The sequence below is a fragment of the Antennarius striatus genome, chromosome 21 (genome assembly GCF_040054535.1).
Source record: "Antennarius striatus isolate MH-2024 chromosome 21, ASM4005453v1, whole genome shotgun sequence".
NCBI classification, from domain to species: domain Eukaryota; kingdom Metazoa; phylum Chordata; class Actinopteri; order Lophiiformes; family Antennariidae; genus Antennarius; species Antennarius striatus.
In genome coordinates, this window is record NC_090796.1 from 12,636,994 (window position 1) to 12,662,633 (window position 25,640).

General features: G+C 38.4%; 3 protein-coding genes across 5 annotated transcripts; 2 read left to right on the forward strand and 1 right to left on the reverse strand.

Moving 5' to 3' along the window:
• Positions 1-3,176: 3,176 nt before the first annotated feature.
• On the forward strand, positions 3,177-8,109 carry tap2t (transporter associated with antigen processing, subunit type t, teleost specific). The gene is made up of 12 exons (XM_068304664.1): positions 3,177-3,315; positions 3,398-3,941; positions 4,130-4,244; positions 4,369-4,499; positions 5,358-5,563; positions 5,885-6,082; positions 6,190-6,318; positions 6,455-6,646; positions 6,763-6,936; positions 7,040-7,199; positions 7,621-7,757; positions 7,927-8,109. Exons 2-12 carry the CDS (start codon positions 3,437-3,439, stop codon positions 8,107-8,109), a joined length of 2,130 nt encoding a protein of 709 aa, XP_068160765.1. The 5' UTR covers positions 3,177-3,315; positions 3,398-3,436.
• A 1,464-nt stretch (positions 8,110-9,573) lies between these two features.
• acsf2 (acyl-CoA synthetase family member 2) lies at positions 9,574-25,580 on the forward strand. Of its 3 annotated transcripts, none has more exons than XM_068304665.1 (16): positions 9,640-9,772; positions 10,454-10,649; positions 11,152-11,280; positions 11,562-11,615; positions 11,700-11,818; positions 13,738-13,918; positions 15,077-15,172; positions 15,428-15,579; positions 15,842-15,933; positions 16,092-16,168; positions 23,289-23,396; positions 23,601-23,752; positions 23,974-24,115; positions 24,299-24,409; positions 24,511-24,579; positions 25,187-25,580. In XM_068304665.1, exons 1-16 carry the CDS (start codon positions 9,657-9,659, stop codon positions 25,247-25,249), a joined length of 1,857 nt encoding a protein of 618 aa, XP_068160766.1. In that variant the 5' UTR covers positions 9,640-9,656; the 3' UTR covers positions 25,250-25,580. The 3 variants fall into 3 exon arrangements, 2 of the variants coding, with proteins under 2 accessions (XP_068160766.1, XP_068160767.1); XM_068304666.1 differs by having other exon boundaries at positions 13,738-13,900; XR_011034000.1 differs by lacking the exon at positions 25,187-25,580 and having other exon boundaries at positions 9,574-9,772; positions 24,265-24,409.
• On the reverse strand, positions 17,446-21,917 carry chad (chondroadherin). Its single transcript, XM_068304668.1, has 4 exons — positions 20,929-21,917; positions 19,401-19,564; positions 18,450-18,607; positions 17,446-17,545 (listed from the first exon to the last, which is right to left on the reverse strand). Exons 1-3 carry the CDS (start codon positions 21,712-21,714, stop codon positions 18,466-18,468), a joined length of 1,092 nt encoding a protein of 363 aa, XP_068160769.1. The 5' UTR covers positions 21,715-21,917; the 3' UTR covers positions 17,446-17,545; positions 18,450-18,465.
• Positions 25,581-25,640: the final 60 nt, after the last annotated feature.

Here is a 25,640-nt window from a genome sequence, read left to right on the forward strand (position 1 = left end):
TGTATTCCCCAACATTGGACACTTGATCCCTCTTACCAAAATTAACAGACGTGCTCTAACAATGTGATTACACTGTTTCTTGTAAAATGCTGCTGCGTGTTGTGACTACACAATCTATCATATAGGAGTTGGCTCACTTGGTCAAACCAAAAAATTTAGAAAGCATTCTAAATGCTTTGTTGGTGCTTTCTGTGGTCAAATACTCGGAAAGTATTAGTTTTATAGAGTTGGTATTTGGTATTCTACTGTGATAATGTAGCTTATATGGTTGCAAATATATCAGCATTAAAACTGAACCATTAATATTATAATATTAATGGTTAACAATAAAATGGAGAGAAAACAATGGAGTACAAAGACACTTCACAAAAAAGCTAAATAATAAATGAATTTAATTAATTACATTTTTTTTAAAAGTTCCAAATTTGACAATGAGTTATAATGTGTAGATCATTATTAAATTAATCAACTTTACTTGTGAAACACTTTGCATGCAGGAACATGCAACGCAAAGTGCTTCACAGAATGAAAAACAGTAAACACAAAGAAAGAAAAATAATTACAATCAAAGCCCCTCCCTCCTACTCTTACAGACACACACACTCACACATACACTCACACACACATCCACACACACACACACACACACACACACACACACACACACACACACGTTATCTTCCAGATTGTTTGTGTGCAGCATAATATTTGAACATTCCTCTAGGTTCAGAAAACAGATGCAGTAGAAACATTAGCAAACACAGTTTGCACAGCGTCTCAATTTCTGTACCCCAAAGAAGTAGCAGGTAAGCACTTGGATCAAAAACAAGCTAATTTTATAATCAGAATGTTTTTAATACTAAATTTAATAATTCAGTAATTCATCGTCACATAATCATTTTGTTGACATGTGCGACAGTGCCTGATCCCCTGGTTGACCATAATTTCTACTTAAACAGACGATAAATATAACTTGAACTGGTTGTACACAAGCAAATCAAGCTGTTCCAGCTGCAGTTTAATGATTACACATTTCACAGACTCTATAGTGAATACAAATAAAGTTGTTGTTTCTGCAGTCATCTAATAGGTAAAAAGATTTTAAGATTGACACAAATGCAGACTATACAGCTTATATATGCATATGCTTTATTATCAGTTGATGGAAAGTACCTGCCTTGCTTTGCAATCTATGTTCTCCCCGTGTCTAGATGGGTTTTGTCCGGCTCCTCCGAACTTCTTCCCACCTCCAAAAACATGCAGCTTAGGTGAATTGGCCACTCCGAGTTGTGCGTAGATGTGAGTGTGAGCGTGAATGGCTATCTGTCTGTCTGTGTAGCTCTGGTGACTTGTCCAGGTGTGTACTCCACCTTTTGCCCATAGTCAGCTGAGATGGACTCCAGTGTAACCCGGGACCCGTATTCAAAAAAATTACAATTGTCTCATCATCAAAAAGATGAACGAATGAGTGTCTTTTAGGGGTCTTTTAATACTTCCTGTACTGCATAGAAACAGGTCATGAATGCATTTTTTTAAATTGTCCAATAAGTTTTGAAATAGTTGGTAGTTTTGATCAATTATAATAATAAGCTAATGATAATGGTAATGAAGATAATAAAGATAATATTATTTCCAGTAAACAAGAAACGGATGACAGAAGTGATCTTAAAAGCAAACATTGAACAAGGGAGTGTTAAGTGCTATTCTAATTATTTAAGTTCCATTTTATTACAGTATCTGAAAATAAATTATAGTATGTTCAGTGAAAAAACATGCAAAATGCGACAGTGTTGCTTTGTGGTCAATTAAAAATCAGGCCTTGGATAACACACATCTTCCATTAGTAGGAGTATTCAAAGATGGTTCGATCTGTTTTTGGGACTTTTGGAAAGAAGAAATCTAGAATATAAAAGTTCATTCTTTTTTTGGGAGGGGGGGGGTCATTCTTTTTGAATTGTTTATCATATTTAAAGCAGGAGAGTTTGTTTCCGTTAGATGAAGATGTTAGCATGCTGAGCATGTTACGGTAATGATGATTAACTTAAGGTAATTGAAGGTGGACTTAAAGTCTGATTCCATGTGTCTTTTACCTTTCTGTTGACAATGAACATGTACTGTATAAGCTGTAATGAATGGAGTTTTTATGTACTGCATGCTGTCTAATCCTTAATGGTACAGTGCCTTTTTATAGATTTCACATTTTAAAATCTTTCAAGAGCACCAATTATGTTCATATGACATTTTATGACACTGTAGAGTTTATTATTATGTGACACTTTTGAGAAATTATCAGCAAGATTGTCACACCATTGGTAATATATGTTTTATTTCAGATGTGAAACCTTTAATATGTCTCAGGTATGAGCTGCATTACAGTAATCGGAAATGTGACCAGAAGTTTTGTCAGCAAAGAGAGATTTTTTTTGAAGCTTGTTTTACATTTGGTAAATAAAAAAAATTGCTATATATTCATAATTTATACATTTATTATCAGGGGAAATAAATGTTTGACAATTAAAGTGTTCTTTGGTGTGAATTATTGAGTGTGAATCTAGCCTTTATATATTTAGCCTCACCTTTACAAATGCAATATCAACAGAATCAACACGATGCATCAAGCGATAAGAAAAAGGGGATTGCTACTTTAATAAAAGCACATCTATGATATTCACCTCAAAGTCAAAGGACTAAAAGTAAACTAATTTTTATTATGGGTGACTCAGTTCTGCAGCTGCCAAATGTGAGACATAATACTTTATACGCTGCAAAACAAATTAATCTGCCATCACCATGATTAATGAGCTGGCCACATTTTAATAAGAATGATCTAAATGATCTGAATCTGCAAAAAGTAAATAATTATGAATAACTTGAAGAGGAAAGAAATTTTTTTATTACTTTTACCTTTGGAACAGATTTTGATGACACTACTTCTTAATACAAGACGTGCAATAAACTCTAAAACCCAATAATGTCATGGCTCAATCTGAGAGAAATTTTTAAAGTTAATCATTAAAAGTAAATATAGATGAAACTACAGGTTGTTGTGTGTAGAGGTCACTACCAACGCTTAAACGCTGACGCCGCTGCTGTTTGGCCACAACGGGCTGCCGTAGGAGTCTCAGCAGAGACGATTCAAGTAACTTTTACCGCATCGGGCAAAAAGTAAACTTTGAACTGATGGCAGCGTTTGTGTTTGTTGTCACTTCCCTGTGGATTCTCCACCAGTGCACACTGCTTCACCCGTGGAACGAAGGAAATGAAAGCTGTTGCTACCGCAGCTAAGCTAGCTGCTAACGCCTGCTTGACTTTGCGGTAAGTTTTCCAAATGAAGTGCGTCGACCTCAACTTAACTATCATTTAAATTGACCACAAGTGTCCATGTTTGTGTTTTTAGGAGGATTCTTCCTCATCCAGCCTCCTGCTGTTCGACAGCATGACGGGGGTCATAGCCTGTGGGGCTTTCCTTCTCATGCTGGACGCAGCGCTGTGCTCGGCGCTGTGGACCGGACTGGTGCTGCTGCGGTGCTCCAGCTGTGGCGGGCTGCCGGCGGTGTGGACCATCGGGGCGGTCAAATGGCTCATCCTCCATGTGTTTACCTCCACACTGATGGAAGGAAAGCGCCATCCCATCCTCGGGAGGTTGGCAGCGCATCTCTGCCTCCTATCTCCCATGTTTGAGAGCGGACGGATCTTACTGTTTCCTGCCCCGGAGCCCACCATGAGTTCAGGTCCCGACTTTGGAAAGCTGCTCCTGCGCCTGGTGTCCTCATTGCTGGCCTGTCTGGTCTGGGAGATGGGCCTCCGTTGTGATGGAAGAACAAAAAAGGACAACAATGAATTGAATGCCGCACACATAATTATAAGGACGCTGAAATTCTTCAAACCAGACACCCTTTACATCATTGCAGCTTTCACTGCACTCATTTTAGCTGTCGCTTGTAAGTTTGAAATCCTGACACCATACATTCTGTTTCATGTTGTGCATTTAGATTTATAAAACACTCAGTAATGTGATATCTCCTGGACATTTTAGTTATTTCTTCATTTAAGTATAAATAGCAGTAAAAACTGATGACATGTCATGGATTTCTTGTTCAGATAATCTGTGTTAATCTGGTCCCAACAGGTGATGCTTTCGTTCCATTGTACGAGGGGAAGGTGATTGACATGCTCACAGGTCAAGATTTTCAATCCAGTTTCAGTGATGCTATTGGAAAGATGGCTTTATTAACTCTTGGAAGGTATTCAGATTCTCCTGTGTCATCTGTTTTTCCATTAACTACAAAATGTCTCCTAATCTCTCACTAGAAACATGCGTCATTGATTTGAAACAGAAACAAACTTCTAATGTCTCCGTATAAACAGCGCTCTGTTCTCAGGAATAAGAGGAGGCACATTTAAGTTCATCTTGCTCCGACTGAGCAGGAGACTGAAGCACCTGCTATTTCAGACCCTCCTTCAGCAGGAAGTGCACTTCTTTGACGAGAACAAACCTGGTGAGAAAGATGCAGTAAACACACGACGCATCTGTTATTCAATGATAGAAGGACACATCTGTTTTTGTGGGCACAGAGCTTTTTCCTCATATACCTTGAAGAAGCCAAAAAGATAATATCAGCTGATGACCTAATAAAAATCCTGAACTGATAACGTAATAACTTTTGGCCAAGAAGGTAATAACTTAGGTTAGGTTTAGTAATAAATTATTACATTATTGGCCAAAAGGTAATATGTTATCAGTGCTGTACTTGTATTAAATTACTGGCCAGTTATGTACTTTGTGGAAAAGAAAAGTAGTAGATAAAGAATGAAAGAGCTTTTACTACCATTGATTCTATTAGGATAGTAATTAATAGTAATATTAATTAAGATAGTAGTACTAAACCAATTTATCATCAATTTATTTACTGATAATTTTCTTAATTAGAAAAATGCTCATTTTAATAAAAAGTGGTGTCCTGAAATTACTAACTTTGTTCAAAAACTTTTTTGTTTTAAAGTACACAGAGACCCGCACACGCACACACACACACACACACACACACACACACACACACACACACACACACACACACAAATGTAAATGTTTATCGTTTTATCTTGGAAATAACTCAAAATAATGGGAAGTATTTTCCATTCCATCAGTGGTGGTATACCTGAACCATAAATGATCATTTACTGATTTATTAGTCTATGAATAAAAATAATTAGCACCAACTGAAGGATAATTAATAACCTAACTAATTTATGAGTTACCTGACAAACTGCTTTTGTAGTCCATAACAAACATTGTAGAAACAATTTGTCAGTTTACATTCTTGAATTTTTTTCCTCTTTTCCTATCCGTTCATCAGGTAGCCTTTCCTCCCGCCTGCACGCTGATGTTGAAAAGATGGGTTGTACAATTGCCCTGAATACAAACGCAATTGTTCGCAGCACAGTTAGAATGTGCCTCATGCTTGTGGTGATGTTACATCTGTCCTGGGAGCTCACCTTACTCACCTGCATAGAGATGCCACTTTTGGCCATCTTGCAGAACAGCTACATCACCTGGACCAGGGTGGGTGTATGATCATTGTCAGTGATGCTTGTCAGAGTCAGTCTATATATTTATTCACAAAGATAATATTGTTCTACAGATTAACTAAAAAATGGTGGCAGGTGTGTCCAGTATTTGATTTTCTTATTATTTCTTCTTTGATCATCAACAGCTGTGCCAACAAGAAGTGATTTGTAGATTCATGATTTATATGAATAGCTTACATTGCATGTAGACATTACTACTTAATTGGTATCACATGCAAGAATGCTACCCACGGTTGTCGCACGATACTTTTGTAGCTTGATTTTACTGAATTAGTCCATATTCTTTGTCAAACAGGAGTTGAAAGAGCAGATCCAAGATTGTCACGCTCAAAACAAGGATCTGGCTTCCCAAGTCATCAGATGGATTTGCACCATCCGCAGCTTTAATGCAGAGAAGGAAGAAGTTAGGAAGTATAATGAGACTCTGGATCGCATGTGTGCTGTGAGGAGACGCTCAGGAATCTATAGTGCGATATTCCAGTTTATACGAAAGGTAAGAAAGCAATGAAACATCCGTCATCCTTAAATTGTGTCACTTTTTTTTGGCAGCGAGAGAAACTCGTCTGCTTCTATCATATTATCATATGCTTTTCCAACTAGCTGGTGAGTCTTGGGATAAAGTTGCTCATGCTGTTTGAGGCCCGCCGTCTTCTATCTTCGGGTCACCTAACCATCGGTGGTCTTGTTTCTTTTTTTTTGTACCAGAAGCCCATGTCACGTAGTTTAAGGGTGAGCTCAGACGCAATAGTTCACCTTGCAGAATTATTTTCTGCATTTTTTAGTACAATTTTTTAAGTAAAATCTGAAAGTTCCTTTGTGAAATTGTGCACTCGTGTTTGATGATTTTTAAAAATGTATGTCACAGGAGATTTTATTTTCCTACGGAGAGACAATGTCCACAGTTGGCATCATCTCCAAAGTGTTCACTTACCTTGATAGAACACCAGAATGTAAGCAGGAGGGAGAATTGGCTCCTGAGAAGCTGAAGGGGACAATTGTTTTCCAGAATGTCACCTTCGCCTACCCCTCAGCCCCTCCAGATAAGCCAGCACTGAAGGTAACTGAGAGAATAAAATCACAAAAAATATCCTATTGTGTCAATTTGTTTAGAATAGTATTAAATATTAATCCAGAGCTGGACAAGACATAAATGCATCAACATGTTCTCTGCAGTCAGTGTCTATGGAGTTTCAGTCAGGAAAGTTGACAGCACTGGTGGGTCCCTCTGGGAGTGGAAAGACTTCTTGTGTCAGTCTGCTGAAGAGGCTGTACGAACCTCAAGAGGGACAGATCCTGCTGGATGGGGAACCTCTGCACCATTATAAACAAAAATACCTCCATCAAAAGGTACAGTTACAAAATGAAAACTTTTGTAATTAAGATGAGGAAAATTTACTTGTGTGGTGCCTTTTTATGTCAAACGTCTCATCAGATATCTTTACTTACTCAGATGGCCTTGGTGTCTCAGAGTCCTGATCTGTTTTCTGGTTCCCTGAGGCACAACATTGAGTATGGCCTTACGGACTGCTCCATTGAGAAAGTGAAGCGAGCTGCAAAGAAGATCAACGCAGATGCCTTAATTGCCGAGTCTGACCACAAATATGACACCGGTACAGAAGTGGGGATGACTTTCTACCAGATGTATACAGAGCTTTTAATACCATAGAATTAGTTAGACGCATGGGACAGAGTATTGGGAGATTGTAAAGGCATGGAGTTAATCAGCTACTAACAACACACGTCCTTCTGTTAGACTAATGGACATGTTTAAATGACATTGTGCCACATACAAGCATGCCTGAAACGGGGATGACACTGATGTATGTCTGTTCTCTAGTCTGTTATTTTTGCTCAGATTTGCAGCAAAAAAAACAAAATTTAAACCTATGGCTGTCGGCTCATATTTCTCTCCAGTGAGTAAGACAAGTTACCTTTGGTGATAAGGAACCACTGCACAAAAGTAAATTGTTCTGATGATGCCTCTTTCAATAGTTATTTCCAAATCTAAATGACAATGCTTTTTTGTCACAGAGATGGAAGAGTTTGTTGACAAACTTTCAAAAGGACATCAGCACTGCATCGCCATTATCAGGGCCTTAGTCCGAGACCCGCAGGTCATCATACTGGATGAGACTTCCAGCAAGCTAGATGTTGAAATATGGCATGCTGTAAGTAAAACAACATGGTCACAACATCTATTACCATTGTGGAACTGGTGAACGTTTTGTTTTCCATCTAACATTAAATCTGTGTCATAAACAATGACTCTTCATGCGTGAGAAGGTATGATGATGCCCGTGCCGTAACTCATCTGGATAACTGGGTTTTGTGTCTCAGGTGCTGCAGGACGTTCTGTCTTCTGGTCAGACAGTCATAGTGGTGGCTCATAAACTGAAGACTGTGGAGAAGGCAGATAACATTATCTTCATAGAGAAAGGAGAGGTCGTGGAGGAGGGGACGCACCAAGAACTCTTGACCAAAAGAGGGCGCTATCATCAGTTCTTTCAAAATCCTCAGTAATAGTAGATTTTTTGTTTGTATAGTATAACCAGTCTGTCGTAGGTACACATTAGTGAGGTATTGAGGTGCATTCCTGAACATCTATCTCAATGCTAAAAACATGCCTTTTTTACTCTTCTTCTGAAAAACTGACTTTTATATCTGTGGTTCTCATGGACTGACAAACATTATGATAATATGATGTATGGCATTCTGTGACATCGTGACTGTGTGATTCACTGGTGCTGTTTCAGTGGTCTCGTTTGCGTGTTTGTGTGCCTTTGAAGCACATTTTTTGACAGGGACGCATGATCGTCTGGGACCAAGCTTCAAATGCACTTCCATTCAACAAAAATATTAACACTTTTTTCATTTGTCCACTTAAAATTTGAACCCGGAAATCACCATTATGTTTTGATCTGGTTTCTTGTCACGAGAGTCATCTGTGTGATTTTGTCTTATTAAAATCGGCCAAACAGCAACACGCTGCAGTGGGAGAGCGAGGAGTTCGTTAGATCCTCCAGAGTGAGCACAAGCACTGGGCTTATGCTTTGCCCTGTTGGGTTTTTCTGTCTGTTAAAGCATTTCAAAATATTTACTGATGTGATTAAGTGCTATGCAAATACTGTAAAGGTTGATTGATTGATTATCACCATGCCTCCGAAAAAGGTGCAAAAGCTGGAGAAAAAGCAAGTGACAGTGAGTGCTTTCTTGCATAAAACACAAATCAAAAGTTAATGAAGAAGAAGAGACAGATATGATATTACTGAAATTTGTGTGGAGAAGGCTCTGCCAGCTTGGTGCAGTGTTCACAGGAGAATACAGTACAGTATAATACTGTATATGTCTTTAGAAGCAAAGAAAACTATTGAGTGAAAAGGAAAACTTAAAAAAAGTAACTATTACATCTTTCTTTATTTCTAAAACTTTTTTAAATGAATACCAGACTTTAACATTTTGATAAAATATAATTTTTCTATTTTTTATTGGCTATGATGTTATTAATAAAAAACATAAAAATTTACATTTTAGTTTTTATATTGTACTACTGACAAAACTCAATCATTGTGTACTATTCTACTGTACATTCTGTTATTACTTTTGGGATGCCATAAATTTTTCTTGAAGCGCATCCCAGGGAGGCACTACTTTCCTGAGGTAAATTGAACTGCTGTTTAACACAACTCGAGAATATTGTGGAGTTGTGTTAGCTTAATCTTAAACATCGTCCTCACCAAAACCTGCATATCAATCCCAAATGTGTACAATAAAACACTGCACTCAAAGAATTATTCATACTTTTATTAATTTATTGTATTATATCTACATGTTATTAACTATGTTTTGTGAATGTAGGATGTTTATTTGTCTTTTCAGTGTGATGTATGGAGGGCATCCAGAAATATGTAAACACTAGGTGGAACCAAAGTCAATAGATACAGTCAACATTGTTATACACAAAGAAGTTCCTCCCTGATTTTGTGTTTGTCATGAGGTGCACAGCATTCTCTACTTAATGCACAGGGAGCTCAGGAACACACTAAAGGGATCTTCAGCTGCACATAAATATGACCATTTTAACACTCTGTTTTCAGTCTCTGTCGAGAATAAATGTTTTTTCCAAAACTTACAGAGTTTTTCAGAGACCATGGACACCTCATCCAGGTGTACTTACTGCAAGCTGGTGAGTTTTACACACAAAAAAACATGACTTTTCGAATGCGTGGTTTTGTAAAAATGTCTGCACCTGCTTTGAAGGTGTGGGGAACAGAAAATCAATAGCTTTCCAGAGCATATCTTAAAATATTATGTGTAACATAAATCTATATTCATTCACAGAATTTGCTGCACAATTATGTACTGTACTGAAACTGTCTTCTGATGTTTGATGATTTTCATTTCCATTTTTAAAATTTTTGTTTTGAAATTGACTTCTCAAATCCATATGTACTCTGTGGGTGGGTGCCTTGTAATCTAAAATTTAACACAAAAATTTTGTGTTGTTATTCCACTTATCTGTAACTCAGATAACTATTTTTTCTAAACACCAATGGGGGAAAGCGAGGAAAAAATACTGTATATTTGCTCCTGGCTCATGCTGTTGGTTCTGAACATGAAGGTTGAACTTAGCTGTGAGAAAGCAAAATGCTGGAAGGTATGGCATGATTTTTTTTTTTTGGATTGATGACAAGATAATTCCCCAATGTGTGGCAACACGTTACGTTTCCAGTGGAACTAGTTTCCCTGTAATCTTCCCATAGTATCTAATACAGGTACAGTATTATTTTTATTTTTTCCCATATGAAGACCCTTATATATCACAGTCATATGAGTGTGTGAGAAAAAAATCACTGTTTTCTTGCAGTGCTCTTCATGTGGACTCCGTTCCAACTGTTCCAACTCTCACTACCAGCTATGTCCATGGCACATCTTCCTCATCTTTACTGTATTATACAGTGGGCGAGATCTTGCAGAGGATGACAGAGCACTCACCTGATAAAGAGGCTGCAATCTTTTTTGAAGAGGGAATCCGCAAGACCTTTGCACAGCTCCAACAGGATGTGGGTATCATAGTGTAGCACGTGTGCAGTGAGTGTTCCTGCCAGAAAAACTGCAATGAAGCACATTAAAGAAATTTTAACAAGCATAGTATATACTGTACATCTAAAATAAAGTTACATTCTTTTCAAACTTATTTTCAAACTGGTTTTTGGAAGCATACAGCAAATTAGGGTTGGCAGTCACTCTCTTGCATAAAGGGTCCCAGATTTTCAACCCTAACAAGGAATTCTGAGTAGAAAAAAGAAAATGTACGTTGTATTCATGCATTAATATTGTGTAAATAATTTTATAAGGTGGATGAGCAGAATATTTATAAAATTTTGGTATTTATGCAGTCATCAGACTAATGACAATGGATTGTATGTGAGAAAAATATAAATATCCTCCTTTGACCCGATGAAGACATGCTATCTGTTTAGCATCACACAGCATTTTCAGAGCTAGAAATCAGTGTCTTCATTTCCAGTCCACATTAAGCTGCTTTTATCCCCTTATATGCAGGTGGATCAACTTGCAGCCGGGCTCCTGGCACTTGGATTGACGAAAGGAGACAGGCTTGGAATCTGGATGCCTAACATTTATCACTGGATCGTCTTCCAGTTTGCTGCAGCCAAAGCTGGCATTATTTTGGTCAGTTATAGCTGGTGGTTAACTTATTGCAGTGGTTGATGTGTTCCTTCATTACCATAAGCTCACCTATGTAGCTAATATTTTCACTAAAGCACCAGAATTCTCAAAAATGACAGCTACAACCCTGAGTCTAACAAAGTTGGGGCACAGTGAAAACATTGATAAAGCAGAACTGGACCTGTCTTTGGAAAGCAAATGCCAAACTGCAGTGGAAAACCAAGAGAAAATTCCAAGTTTCTTTTCCATCTTCATTGTGTTTCTACCATTCTACCACCCAACAGGTAACTGTGAATACAGCATACCAAAAGCAGGAGGTTGAGTTTCTTTTGCAGAAGGTGGGTGACTTAACTGTTTTGAACTGCCATCACACACTAAGGTTGTGTCACAATAATGTGGATCTTTTGCACATCTTTTCACAGACTGGCTGTAAAGCCATAGCATGCACCACACAGTTTAAGAATCAGAAGTACTGTGAGATGCTAAGACAGATATGTCCAGAGATTGAGTCCTCCAGCCCAGGAAACATTAAAAGTGAAAGGTACATCTCCATGGCCTAACTCAAACTGTAGGGTTATGTAATTAGCCAGTGTAAAAATTAATATATGAATGCAACATGGCAAGTTTGTTCAAATTTATTCTTTAGTTTGTTTTTTATAATTAAAGCCTTTAAGCCACATATGTCAAAGTCAAGGCCCGCTGGCCAGATCTGGCCCAAGATGAATTATTTATGGCCCGCTGGATGATTTTTAATTACAGTATTTTCCGCACTATATGGCGCACCTGAAAGCCTTTAATTTTTTCAAAAACCAACAGTGCACCTTATAATCCAATGCGCCTTATACAGTATATGAAAAAAGTTTTAAAAGAGTCAAGTCATTGAAGATGAGTTCTCAGCTCTCATTTGTAACCTTAAACCCAGCTGTTGCCTATCTGGTCAGCAGCCCAGACAGAATACAGTAGTCCCGCAGATGTGCCTTATAATCCAGTGTGCTTTATAATCCAGTGTGCGGAAAATACTGTACTATTACAACCAGACCGCTATATTGGCCCGCTTTTGCACACACCAGAACTACATTCCCCACAATGCAATGGTAGCAGAAGTCACTGCAGCCACCAAGCAGGTTCTGGTTTCATTGTTTATAACAAGTTAGAGAGGAGGTTGAATTTACCTACTCCCCTCCTCAGAAATGGCGAAAAGGAAGGTGGGCGCTGAGAGCAGGGGGTTTCAAGTCAGGTGGGAGTCAAAGTGTATTTTCAGATAAACTGATAAATGACTGATAAATACCTTCACTCCATCCTGAGGATTTCCTCAGCTCAGAGTCTGACGCTCTGACATTGATGAACTTTTTCCGAAAGATAAGACACCATCAAATATCAGGCTCAGCCTCAAACAAGTGAGCATCACTGAGCAGCAATGTATGTTCAGTTTTAAATTCAGTTAAATTTTTTCATATTTATTTCAGTTGAATGGGCTCAGGGAAAATTGCAGATAAGAGAAAAGATACAACTGATTTGATTTTTCTTTTTATTTCACTATTAGAAAGGCGTGATTGGTAGGATTATAGAGCAGCACAATAATTTTTTTTTTGCAGGATAATGCATTATTATTGTGCATGCACAATATTATTATTGTGTATGCACAATGCAATTTCATTTATGCATTTATGTTGATATTAAGGAACATATTTTGTTTTTGAAGGACATTCACTTTTTTGCTGTTTGCCTGTTGAAAAGGTTTCACATGAAGATACTGACAGAGCCATGTTCATTTCAGTATGTTTTAATAAATATTGCCCTCGGCTTGTAGCAAATTTTTTTTGTCTATATGACTTTGACACCCCTGCTTTAAGCAGAGGTTCTATTTTACAGTCACACATGAATTACACCTTGGGCAAATTGTTTCAGTACATCATGTTAGACATTACCACAGTACATATGTTGATGTGCAGGTTTTACTTGCAAGACTAGTTAATTCACTACCTGTGTTAGGTTGGTATTTTGCCAGTTCATTGACTTTTTACATTAGCTTGATTGCTAACAGCATAAGAAGTTCACACAATTAATCAAGTATTTATACCACTGATTCACCAGCTATTTGTGGAGCAGTACTTACCTACCATTCTACCACCCAATAGGTGGTAGAATGGTAGGTTTAAATGGGCATTGAGTTAACTTTTTAATCATCAATTCGGCTTTTTTTGTGTGTGTTTGGTTTGTTTTCAATGGTGAGAGGACATTGGAAGGAACACACGCAGATAAGGGTTAAAAAACAACGCAGAAAAGTTCCAGGTCTTCGGGTGGATTTGAACCCAGGACCTTCTTACCTTGAGGAAACGGTGCTACCCGCTGTCCCTAAATGTTTTATAATGTAATTTCCCTGCGGCGATCAAATAAGTGTACTTCTTCTTCTTCTAGTACATGAAAAGGATTGTTTGTTCTTTTTTGTTTTTATCTCAGATTTCCAGACCTACGCTCTGTGATTGTTCTGGATAGTCATCAACTAGGAATGTTCCATTTTGATGATGTAATGGAGGCAGGCAGCAGCCAGTACATACATCAGCTTCAGGATCTGCAGAAGAAACTGTCCTGTGAAGACCCACTAGTTATCTACTTAACTTCGGTAACTACTGTTAAGAGGGTAACAATTGTTAATAGTCGCTGTAATTTTTCTTCCTCAAAGCACTTCTATTTTTCTGATTTGTTGCTTTTTCTCTGTTTAGTGTGGTGTCTGGGAACTGGTTGTTTTGGGTTTTGATCTGTAGCTCTTATTGTGCCTGTCCCAAGCCCAGATAAATACACAGGGTTGTGTCAGGAAGGGCATCTGACGTAAAACTTTTGCCAAATCAAATCATATGACTTCCATACCGAATCGGTCGAGGCAGAGTTGTGACAACTACAGAGGAATAAAGCTGATGAGCCATAGAATTAAGTTATGGGAAAGAGTAGTTGAAGTTAGACTAAGGGCGGAAGTGAGCATTTGTCAGCAGCAGTATTTTTTCATGAGAGAAACTGTGGTATTGTATGAGTAAGTCTGGAGTGGCAGAGAAGTATGTTAGAGCAGTGCAGGACATGTATGAGGACTGTAAGACAGTGGTGAGGTGTGCTGTAGGTGTGACAGAGGAGTTCAAGGTGGAGGTGGGACTGCATCAGGGATCAGCTCTGAGCCCCTTCTTGTTCGCTATGGTGATGGACAGGCTGACAGACGAGGTTAGACAGGAATCTCCATGGACTATGATGTTTGCAGATGACATTGTGATGTGTGATAGAGGAGTTTCAGCTAAAATAAAAGGAAAGGTGATGTTGTTTGGTCTAGAGACAGTGTCACTGCGGAAAAGACAGGAGACAGAGCTGGAAGTAGCAGAGATGAAGATGCTGAGGTTCTCTTTGGGAGTGACCAGGTTGGATAGGATCAGGAATGAGTACATCAGAGGGACAGCACATGTTAGAGGTTTTGGAGATAAAGTCAGAGAGGCCAGACTGAGATGGTTTGGACATGTCCAGGGGAGAGACAGTGAATATACTGGTAGAAGGATGCTGAGTTTTGAACTGCCAGGCAGGAGGCCTAGAGGAAGACCAAAGAGGAGGTTTATGGATGTAGTGAAAGAGGACATGAAGGTAGTTGGTGTGAGAGAAGAGGATGCAGAAGACAGGGTTAGATGGAGGCAACAGATTCGCTGTGGCAACCGCTACAAGAGCTCACAATGTCTTCCATCCTGAAGCAGATCTTGAATTATGCTTGGTTCTACAGCAGTATGAGTAGTAAAATACGTGTAAGTGTCCAAATATCTTTCCTCAGGGCACAACTGGGGCTTCAAAGGGTGCCGTTTTGTCTCATTTCAACATAGTCAACAATTCCTACTTCTTTGGAAAAAGACTGGGATTTGACTGGAGGGTGAGTCTGAATTAACATACTTAATTGTTGTTTTCATTATCAGGAACACACACACTGTGCTCCAAACATTAGAGCGCTAAAGTGGATTACAAAAATTTTGAAAAATATACCACTTCCTCCTGTTTGAAAAAGAACGTATACTTGTGATCTTAATTCTGTTCTCAATAGGAAGCAATTACATACCGTACTACCACTGGAATAGAATTTTCAAATGCATAATGATTCACAATTGTTTGACCTGTTTTTGTCCTACAGCCTAACGTTCGCTTCTGCAAGTCTATGCCTATATTTCACTGCTTTGGTTCTATAATGGGTGGGATAAGCATGGCCATGCATGGTGTCACCTTAGTCATACCTTCTGCTGGGTATGACGTGCAGAAGATCATGGCTGCTCTGCAGGGTGAAAGGTAATTTATGGAACCAGGTTTATACATTTATTGTCAAACTAGAAAAGACATTGGGAGACAACTCAAGGGAGCTCACAACAGTAATGCAAAGTTTATCTGAAAGCATTTTCAGAACTTACCAGTTCGATCAATATCTCAAAATTTCTCATACTACTAGTGACTGCTGCTGACCTCCTTTTGTTTACAACTGGTTAACATAGGCGTGTAAGCTACCTGTAGGTTTCTCATATGTCAATTTTCTTTTTCAACATTTCCCTCACAGATGCAACTTCCTTTCTGGCAGCCCCACACTGTATGTTGATTTAATCCATCATCCGGACTTGGCTAAATATGACTTGTCATCAGTTGAAATTGGTGAAAGAAAGACTCCTATTTTGCCTTTATAAGGATAAATAATCAATCTAAATAAAATGATTTCATGCTTATTTCTTTCTTTTCATTTTTTTGTGTCAACTAAAAAGAGATTTTCCTTTAGTGTTGTTAATTTCTGTTCTGTTGGTTTTGTGTTGCAGGCATTATTGGTGGTGCCCCTTGTCAATCAGAAATTATCAAGAAGGTCGTTTCTGTGACAGGAATTAAGGACTTAATCGTAAGTGGATCTTAAATATGAATGTTCAGTGGTTGTTGTTGTTATGTCTTGTTATTTACAAGACATACATGCATTTCAACAGATGAGGATTCTCTCAATTCAGTTATGCAATTCAGTTTTAATTCAATAAGGGGACAACAAGAAAACTTTATTATGTAAAATATTTATTGAAAGAGATCAATAACCACCTTTAAATATCCAGGAAATGTAAAGACATTGGCAACATAAGAGAGTCAGCAATCCTCATTGTTGAGATGGCTGTTTTATTTTTGTGTTCTTTAATTCAAAGTGTTAAGCAGATGTTAAACATTATAAAAAGAAAATTATAAAAGAAAAAGATGCAAAACCCTGTACAATATTGTAATAATTGCATACATTTTTATTAATATACCTGGTGTTTTTTAAGTACCACCAAATATGGTAAAGCACACTGACAGATAAATTCAACATTTATGTGTTGACAAACCTGTTATGGTTGTCACTTAAACTATTCCAAATGTTTCCTCAGTCGGCAAGGGGGTATCACTTGACTTTCAGGACAGTGCTATGACGTTTCTTATTGTTCGAAAAATGCGTTCGTTTTCGCCTTCATCTTATTTGGTGACATATCTGGTGCATCATGCACTGTTTACACGAAAGAGTTTCTGAAAGCCGGGGTTCCATTCAGTTCATTCCTTTTTTTAAAGGTAACTATCTTGTACTGATTTGCCAAGCTCCAAAGACTGTTGCTTTAATGCCATAACAACAGTCATGTACACCTTAAAGTTATTGTGTGTAAAAATATAATTATTTTACAGAACGTACAACTGTTAAGCCAGGTCAATTTAAATAAATGATTTTGATATCATAATGACATTGGAACAATATTGGATAATAACTGCTACATTTTTTAATCAGTCACTATATGGTTATGGCTTATCTTTTTGTGCTTAATATTTACTAATAGGCATGGGTTCAAAGATTAAGTACTTCTACTTTGGAATGTAATAATTAAAAATGAATTCTTATTCAAAACAATTTCATATATAGAAGTGAAATATTAACATTAACATCCCTAAAACAGGAATCAGATCAGGTGCACAGACTGCAAATGCTCAGACTGCAAATGCTCAATCATCTTACTTGGTGTCTGATCGATTGATTTCGAAAAAAAATTTTAAATTTTTTTTAAATTATATATATATATATATATATATATATATATATATATATATATATATATATATATATATATATATATATATATATATATATATATATATATATATATATAAATTTTCTGTGGATTCCAATTGACAGTCTTAAAGTGTAATGAGTTAGTGTTGCTTTTGGTCACTGGCTAGCCTTTTAGCTGAACAGGCTCCTCCTCAGCATCTCCTGTGGGAAAGAGAAAAAATTATCAGCCAAATTAAATAGTTTACCTTCCAACTAGAGATACCATGAACTGGACTCGGTCTTCTGCAGCTTAGGCCAATATGGAAAAGTTCACAGAGGGGCGTAGAGTGCAAAACAAAATTATGCAAAGGGCAGTCATTGTACAGAATTCCAGTTGAAAATCCACAAGATTGGTGTGATTTTATCTTCTGCTTACTTCTGCACACTGTACAGCAAGGATGGAGGTACAGACAGGAAAGTGTTAGCATAATTTATCTTAGTTTAGCCCATAGTAAACAGGAAACAGAGATTGGTTCTGTCAGAAGGTAACAGAAAGTTACCTTAAGCACGCAATTAAGATGTTAAATCATTTGCTTAGGCATACTGTATACAGTAGTCACAACTTAGTCACATCAGTTGAACTTAGTTACAAGTGGCAGCACTTACGGAGCACACAATGTTTTATTTTTACATTCACCCGTTCAACTGGCTGTCTCTTCATTAGTAAACTTGTATAAATTGTTACTAAAAGATTATAGTTTGATGGCAGAAATAGCAAAATATGATTCTTTGATGTCTGTGACAATGTTTTTGTTCACCAGCATTTCCATCGACCTCATTGCAAATACATGGTAATGAGGTCAATGGTATGAATAAGTGAGCTTTAGAGGTTGTGGCAAGCTGATTTCGTTACCTTCTGCCCCCCCATTCCAGTCATTATGCTAAGCTAATCTCTATATGTCATTTATATAATGAACAAATTAATTTCTCAAACATGACCAAGATCCTTAATGATTTTTTTTTTTTTGCTTCACGTCAACGTGTAACATTTTCCTTACGTCATTATGACAGAATGGTGATCCTTGTCTTTTCGCCCCATGTTCTTGCCGTGTTTGGCATCAGTTACCTGTGCAGCTGTGGGTTCAATGACGCACACCCTTTTTGGGTCTCTTTGGCTTGATTCTGCAGCCACTGAAGGCGGTGCTGTCCCTAACTTGTTTGCCTCTCTGCTGAGGTGGAGAAGCACACACTGCATCTGGGCGATTGCGACTAGATTCCATCCACCTGCATTAAAACCAAAAGAGAATGGGCAGAAAGTTTGCCCCATCCTTTAGGTATTGCTGCAAGTTGTAGGGTAGACAAACGCAGAGGCTGTCACTGTTTTAGACGAATAGTATGACATATATAAGCTCTAAGGCATGCGTGTCAAACTCATTTTCACCGAGGGTCACATCAGCATAATGGCTGTCCTCAAAGGGCCAGATGTAACTAATAAATCTAACTAAATGTAACTCAATTTATGCAATATAAATGTAACTACTCCTTAATGTTAAATAACTCTGAATTTATTACTGTACTTATTCAAGTTACAAGCATTACAGTTGCACAGAAAAAATATGTTTGCTTGTTGCTTTGTTATAACATAAATCCTTTTAATTTGTCACGTTTCGAAAACCACATAGTTCCATCAACCATGTATTGATAGATGGAATTATCAATTATTGATAATTCCATCAATCTACTTTATGCAGTTGAATAAAGATAAATAACATTAAACACAAATAAGGACATTAACTTTTTTCAAAACGTTTTTGTCAGAGTTAAAATGGGCTTAATTACTGCATCGTGGGAAATGTAGCTTTTGGTCAAGGCACACTTTTGACACTCTGACCTTTTATGCTCTCGTGGGCCAATAGGATAATGTGATGGGCCACATTGGGCCCCTGGTCCTTGAGTTTGACACATGTACTCTAAGGAGTATTTATACAGGGTTATTCCCCAGGTTGAAACCAGAAAAGTTGTCTTGTTAAAAAATTATGACAAGATAACCAACTATTGCTTCAGATGAATTTGTTACCTGCGCAGCGGGGCTAGCTGACATGTGCAGCTCCATGGATTGTTAGAAAGAGTGAGGTTTGTGATGGTGCCGAACTCAAAGCCTCTGGGAAGGGACTTCAACTTGTTGTTGTCTAGATGCAGTGACTTGATTGCCGTCACACCCGTAAAAGCACCATCGGAAAACTGTAAAAAGGCACGGAGTTTTGTGAATAGAACGTTTGAAAATGTCCCTCCAATTCACACACACTAGAGCGGCAGGCTACAGAGAAAGGTGCTGCCCTCACCACCTCTTAACACATATCCTTGTGTCTGTCAGAAGGCAGACGGATGCACATTGAGGGAATCTCGCCAGTGTTCTGGCATGAAAGACTCCTCTCATCCCTCTGCACCAGACTTTAGTAAACACCGACAGTCGCCGTACTCCTTTTTTTCCTTCCTCTTCTTCATATGCATCTACAGGGTGCTAAAAACTTCAGAGAGGTGCTAGATGAACCCAACTACGTCATGTCACGATGCGTCTCCTCTGGGAGGAAGACATGTGCAGATGAATAGAGAAGTTCGGCTTTGAAGCCTGGTTTTATTTGAGCCCAGAGGAGATGAAGCTGTTTGGAAATTTCCACCGTACAGGGACAAGCAGCTGAGTTGAAGTACGTGAAGGTGGACACCGTCCAGCACAGCTAAGGTGTTTTCACTCTTTCTGTCATCTCCCTCTTTGGGCCACTCCTCTGCCAGGAAGGCTTGCAAAAGGCCCAATTGTCCATTCACCTGGGGCGATGGCAAGCTAAAAATACTTTCTTCATGCACTTTAGAAAACCCTGCCTCTATTTACTCGTCCCCTAACCCCTCCTGACCTGTTTACAAGACCTTCCCAGTGAAAGTAGAAAAACCTTACTGAAAATAACATTTGTGCAATAATTAGACTCAGACATGCTCGGCGATGGGCCAACAAACAAAAACACTCTAAAAATACTTTAATTTGGTTGGAAATTGATTTCATCTCGTTGGCTTCTCTCCACTTCTTCTACTGCCAGATTTGGCTCTCAGACAGTACCAGAATGAGGAGGCTGTTATTTTAGTTTTTCCCCTCTGGGTTTCTCCACACTGTGATGCATGCATGCCCAAATATTGAATTAACCTTAAGTATAAAGCAAATGTGGTCTCAGTGGTATAACGCAGAGCTTTTAGTGAATGCATCCACTTAAAAAGTGATTTAAGAGTATGGAAATTTGCTAACTGATGAAAATTAATATTTATTGACAGATATCCACTGCGTACTGTGCATTCAGTCACAAAATTAATGTAACTGTAATTTGGTTATGTAACTTGTATTGGCTGCCAACAACAATATTTCACCCAAGTTCAAAACTGCAAATATGCTGATGAAGTCTAAATAAGTTTCCTTTTCCTGACAGGAACTTTTGTTCAACCTACTCTGTGATCTAAAAGCAGTGTAATGCATTTAGCGATTTTTTTTATGAAGAATATTTGAAGTTTAAAGTTACATTAACTTGATATGTTAAATAAATAATCATTAAAATCAGACTGACCTTCTCCAGACCCATGTTGTCCAGATATAATTTCTCCATGTAGCGACCAAAACTCTGGAAGGCATTGTCTGGGATGGTCCTCATGGGGTTTCTCCCCAGTGTGAGTTCCTCTACCACTCTCAGTTTGCTCATTGCCGCACTGGGATAGGTGGACATCTTGTTCCTGTCCAAGTGAAATATAGCAAGGTTTTCCACATCATCCAGAGAGCCTGGATGTAGGTTTGTCAGCTCGTTCCCACTCATGTGCAACCAGCGCAAGTCTTTGGCACCTGCAAAGGTTCCCGGTCGAAGTTCCCGCAGCTTGTTGTCATTAAGCTGCAGTATAAAGAGGTTGATCATCGGGGAGAATATGCCTTTTGCCAGGTCACTGATCTGGTTCCCATCTAGATAGAGGTAGGTAAGCTCGGTTAGGTCCTCAAAGGCACCAGGCTTGATGCTGCTGATCTCGTTGTTGGACAGGTAGAGGTAGACAAGCTTCTTCAGTCCCTTGAAAGCCTGAGATCCGATCTCTCTGAGCTGACAGTACTGCATGTGCAGTGAGATAAGCCCCTTGCTTTCACTGAAGGCTCCTGTTGGTATACTGCCCAGGTTGTTTCTTTGTAAATTTACCAAACGGGTGATCTCCGATACCCGAGGGATCTTCTTCAGGCCAACGTTGTCACAGATGACATGCTGAAGGTCACCGTGGCAGTGGCATAGGTTGGGGCACTGGCCCGGGGCTCCCTGCACTGCAGGATGCAGGACCAGAAGGCATGTCCCCAGAAACAACCAGTTCACACAAAGCATGCTGCCAAGCTTTTAAATATGATTTTCTTTGCTAAGAACACGAATTAACATAAAAGTCTTTTAGAACATCACAGGCAAACAGAAAACAGCTGTGAAGAAGTTAAAAACTGAAGTGTGCCTGTATGATGAGAGAGAAACAGATGGAGAGAGACTGAATCAAACGTTGAGCATAGGTGGCCAGAAGAGGATGGCCAGTCAACAGAAAACACAGCACTATTTATAACATTTACGTGGGGAAAAAAATGAGGAGGGCTTGCCTGGGTGTTAGAGTGAAAAGTTTGCAAGAGGAAGTCAAGTGTCTGTGAGAGTTTAACCCTAAATGAGCCAGATGATGCAGCACTGATTTTGCCTAGCCATTGTCTGCAAGTTTGGAGGAATGATAATCTGATGTTCATCTTGCTGCATGATGCACATGTGAGAACAATTTATAAGATAAAATATGCATAGGATGGGTGAGTGTTTTACAGCCCTACATCAGGTCAGGTTTAATCCATGCACAGCTCTAGACATCGCAATTGTTTTTCAGTCTGCGGTGGCGGGAAAAGGAGCCATATCTCCTGTTTTATAACCTGTAATAGCTTCCATATGGCTGGAAAAAGCGTTTCATGTCATAAGAATTGTACTAAAACACCTCCTTACATTCCTGCATGCATTCCTTGAATTGAAATAAAGTGTAGTCTTATGCGGTGGTCTTTTTCAGTCAAACTTTTGAGGTGTCAAGGTAATAGTGGCTATTCGGTTTCAACTGGAAGAGATGGGGTAACACAAGTCTATTTCCATGAGAACAAAGCTTAGTTTGTTGAGCTCATTACACCTGCTTTTAATAGTAAATGGAAGGTTTGAAAAGTCCAGTGAGATTTTGTTGTCTGGATCAGCTCAGTAGATGGTTGCGCTTTGGCTACATCAGCAAGATGGATGGATGGACCCAGCATAACTGGAATCTAGAGGTTACTTAACAAATCTAACATTTTATTGGGAATATTACCCCCTCCCTGGATTTTCCTCCATACACTCTAAAATGCCCGTCAGGTCTTTTTGGCCCAGCAGTTTTCCTTCTAAATGATTGTTTTACCAGACAGCAGTTCTCTCTTTTTCAGTTTTTATTCAAATATGAAAAAAGTCTCTACTATAAATGGAATATTTCTGGGATCTGGATTTCTTTCAGGTAATCTTCTGTACTTTATATCTATTTTTTAAAAATTAGGAGAATAAAGAATCACAGTCTTGTCTTTTAAAAGTAATTCATTTGCCAAAAAAGTAACTCAATACGCACTGAATAAAGTTTAATACGTGTGAAAAATATGTGATAATGCGGTGATCCTTATATTAACTACATTTTTACTTATTTTATTATATTTATATATACTTCTTATCCATATCATAATAAGAGACTACAAATTCCATTTCACTGTGCAGCTCTGAGTTTCTCACAGATAATTTTAAAAATCACTTCAGTGCCAAGCTGAACAATTAAAGATAAAAGGAAACACAACACCACAAACTCCCTTTTTAAAATGACATTTCCGTCCTTCATCCTTTCTCTCCTCCTGGCATTCCATTTGTGTGATTAACAGATCGGATATGGCTCCACAGAGTGCTGTCCTGGAGTATTCACTGGACATCCCGATGACAACCTTCTAAGAAAGAGAGAGAAAACTGGCATCATCATACCCCACTCAGAGGTTCAAATACAGTCAGTCATACTAGAGAACACAGCTTTCCTCCATGATGATAACACCAAACAGGCAAACAAACAAAAACCAGTAAAAATATGACCTCATTGGTGGAAGTGCTGCAGTTGAGAAAAGAATTCTGTATTTAATTACATTTTGCAAAACAAACATGCTAACTACAAGATTTACATATATGAATCGATTGTTCCGCAGGCTAAAATCGTGGACCCTGAAACAGGAGACCTGCTGCCTCTTGGGCAGAAAGGAGAGATTATGATTCGAAGTCCTTATGTGATGTTGGGATACTGGAACGATCCAACCAAAACTGAAGAGAGCATTACTAAAACAGGCTGGTACAAAACCGGGTGAGTGGAAGCCATCAGTTGCTGTATATCTTCTGTCTGGTGAATCATCACTCAGTAGGAACCTGACCTTAAAAAATACACAGCAGAAAAATCTGTACTTCATGGAATAAAGATCTGCATATGTGCATTGTTTCACTCTTTGTCTAACAAAGTGGGTGACTTGTAGTTCTCTCTCGGTCAATATTTCCAACATTATTTATTTGGAACACTGTTAAATGCAGAGATGTCGGCAGACTGGATGCGTATGGCTACCTGGAAATCGGAGGCAGGTTGAAAGACATGATCATCAGAGGAGGATTGAACATTTACCCCAGTGACATTGAACAGTTCTTGAATGGACACCCCAAAGTCCAGGACGTACACGTGAGCTTCAAAGGACAATCTCTTGAAACCGAGTTATGTTTTTCTGCAGGAAAAATATAGCAGACAAGCATTATGATTCAAGGATAGCTGTAGTGCTTGGAAGGGATATTTTTATTTCCATGTGTTTTTATCTTTCCCCTTCTCGACAGCTGCAGTGCATTCCTTTTTACTTCTATCTATCAGGTTGTTGGAGTGGAGGATCAACGTATGGGTGAGGAGCTCTGTGCTTGCATTAAACTGGTAGATGGACAGGACTGCACCGAAGAGGAAATCAAAGCTCACTGCAAGGGAAAGGTGATACACAGTTCTCTTCTAATGTTTAATAGTCACCTGGAATGTTTGTAACTTCTTGTCCAACTCTTCTCAATTTCTCCTTCATTAACTGCTCCTTTCAGATACCTCCCTTCCAGATTCCTCGCTATGTACTGTTTGTCACCAGTTACCCGTTCACTGCTTCAGGGAAGGTAATTCCCCAAATAAACAGTTTTTTTAACTGAACTCCTGTGAGTTCGTATGAATGTCTAAATTACAAGCAAGGTTTATGTAAGTGTTTCTCAAGTTCATCTAGACAGAAAAAACTTTTAAAAATGGTCTAAAATTACTGCCTGTGGTAAACCTGTGATAAATTAGTCTCTCCTCCAGTGTGGGGGATTATCCTGGTGAACCGTGTTCACTGTTCCAGGATGTGCTGGATACAAAATATCAACAAAGTGGCTACAAATAAAAACCTTCAGTTTATCGCCATTAGTCTGAAAACAGCATTTTTCCAGTTGATGCGAACCGAACCCTGAAAAACATTTGAGCAGACTTCTTTTAATTCTGGAGTTAAAATATGATGCATGTATGATTATTAAAAATGGATGGGCCAACATTTTCAGAAATGTACATTTTGTTGATTGTGTTAAATTGAATAACCCAATACAACAATAAAACCAAAAAAATAATGGTTGGCCATCATTTCAGAGTTTTTAACATGACACTGCTCATCTCAACAGGATTGATTAGATTATTTTTGTTGATTTGTCATAAAAATTATTGAATCACAACACGATTTTTTCCCCCTCATCTCAGGTCACAAAGTTTGAACTAAGGAAGGAAGCTGAGAAGATGCTGCGCCTGAAGGGAAAAAATTGAATGAAGAATGTAGGTCTGTGTCCTTCTGAAGACTGCGATTAAAGGGATGAAAGCCATTTTATAGAATCACGATAAAGCTGAGACCGCACACACCATCTTTGTCCTGAATTTAGTGAACAGATTTGTAAATAATCATCCACATCTTTATTATTAACTAAACATTGTTGCTACAATCCAGTCAAACAGATTAGATTTCGTTGTATTCATTTTCCGTCTCTTTCAAGTATTTGCTTCCCTAAACTTTGACACTTAATTCTCCATAGTTCTGCCCAACAAGTTATATTTTCACGTCAAATTGAAGTAAACTTGGCTGCACTTTATTAAAACCAGACATGGGTGTTTCTCTTTTTTGTGAAGAAGGAAGGTATTTTTATTGACCTTAGTGGCAGGT

Bases quoted from the DNA above. Each gene is read 5' to 3' on its own strand.
- tap2t (XM_068304664.1), top strand. From the start codon at position 3,437: ATGACGGGGGTCATAGCCTGTGGGGCTTTCCTTCTCATGCTGGACGCA. The intron at 3,942-4,129 runs GTAAGTTTGAAA...TGGTCCCAACAG, and splicing joins ACTCATTTTAGCTGTCGCTT to GTGATGCTTTCGTTCCATTG. The intron at 4,500-5,357 runs GTGAGAAAGATG...TCCGTTCATCAG, and splicing joins CTTTGACGAGAACAAACCTG to GTAGCCTTTCCTCCCGCCTG.
- acsf2 (XM_068304665.1), top strand. From the start codon at position 9,657: ATGACCATTTTAACACTCTGTTTTCAGTCTCTGTCGAGAATAAATGTT. The intron at 11,819-13,737 runs GTACATCTCCAT...TTTTTATCTCAG, and splicing joins GGAAACATTAAAAGTGAAAG to ATTTCCAGACCTACGCTCTG. The intron at 16,169-23,288 runs GTAAGTGGATCT...TGTGATTAACAG, and splicing joins CAGGAATTAAGGACTTAATC to ATCGGATATGGCTCCACAGA.
- chad (XM_068304668.1), bottom strand. From the start codon at position 21,714: ATGCTTTGTGTGAACTGGTTGTTTCTGGGGACATGCCTTCTGGTCCTG. The intron at 19,565-20,928 runs GTCAGTCTGATT...GCCTTTTTACAG, and splicing joins ACAACATGGGTCTGGAGAAG to TTTTCCGATGGTGCTTTTAC. The intron at 18,608-19,400 runs GTAACAAATTCA...GTTTTAATGCAG, and splicing joins CAGCTAGCCCCGCTGCGCAG to GTGGATGGAATCTAGTCGCA.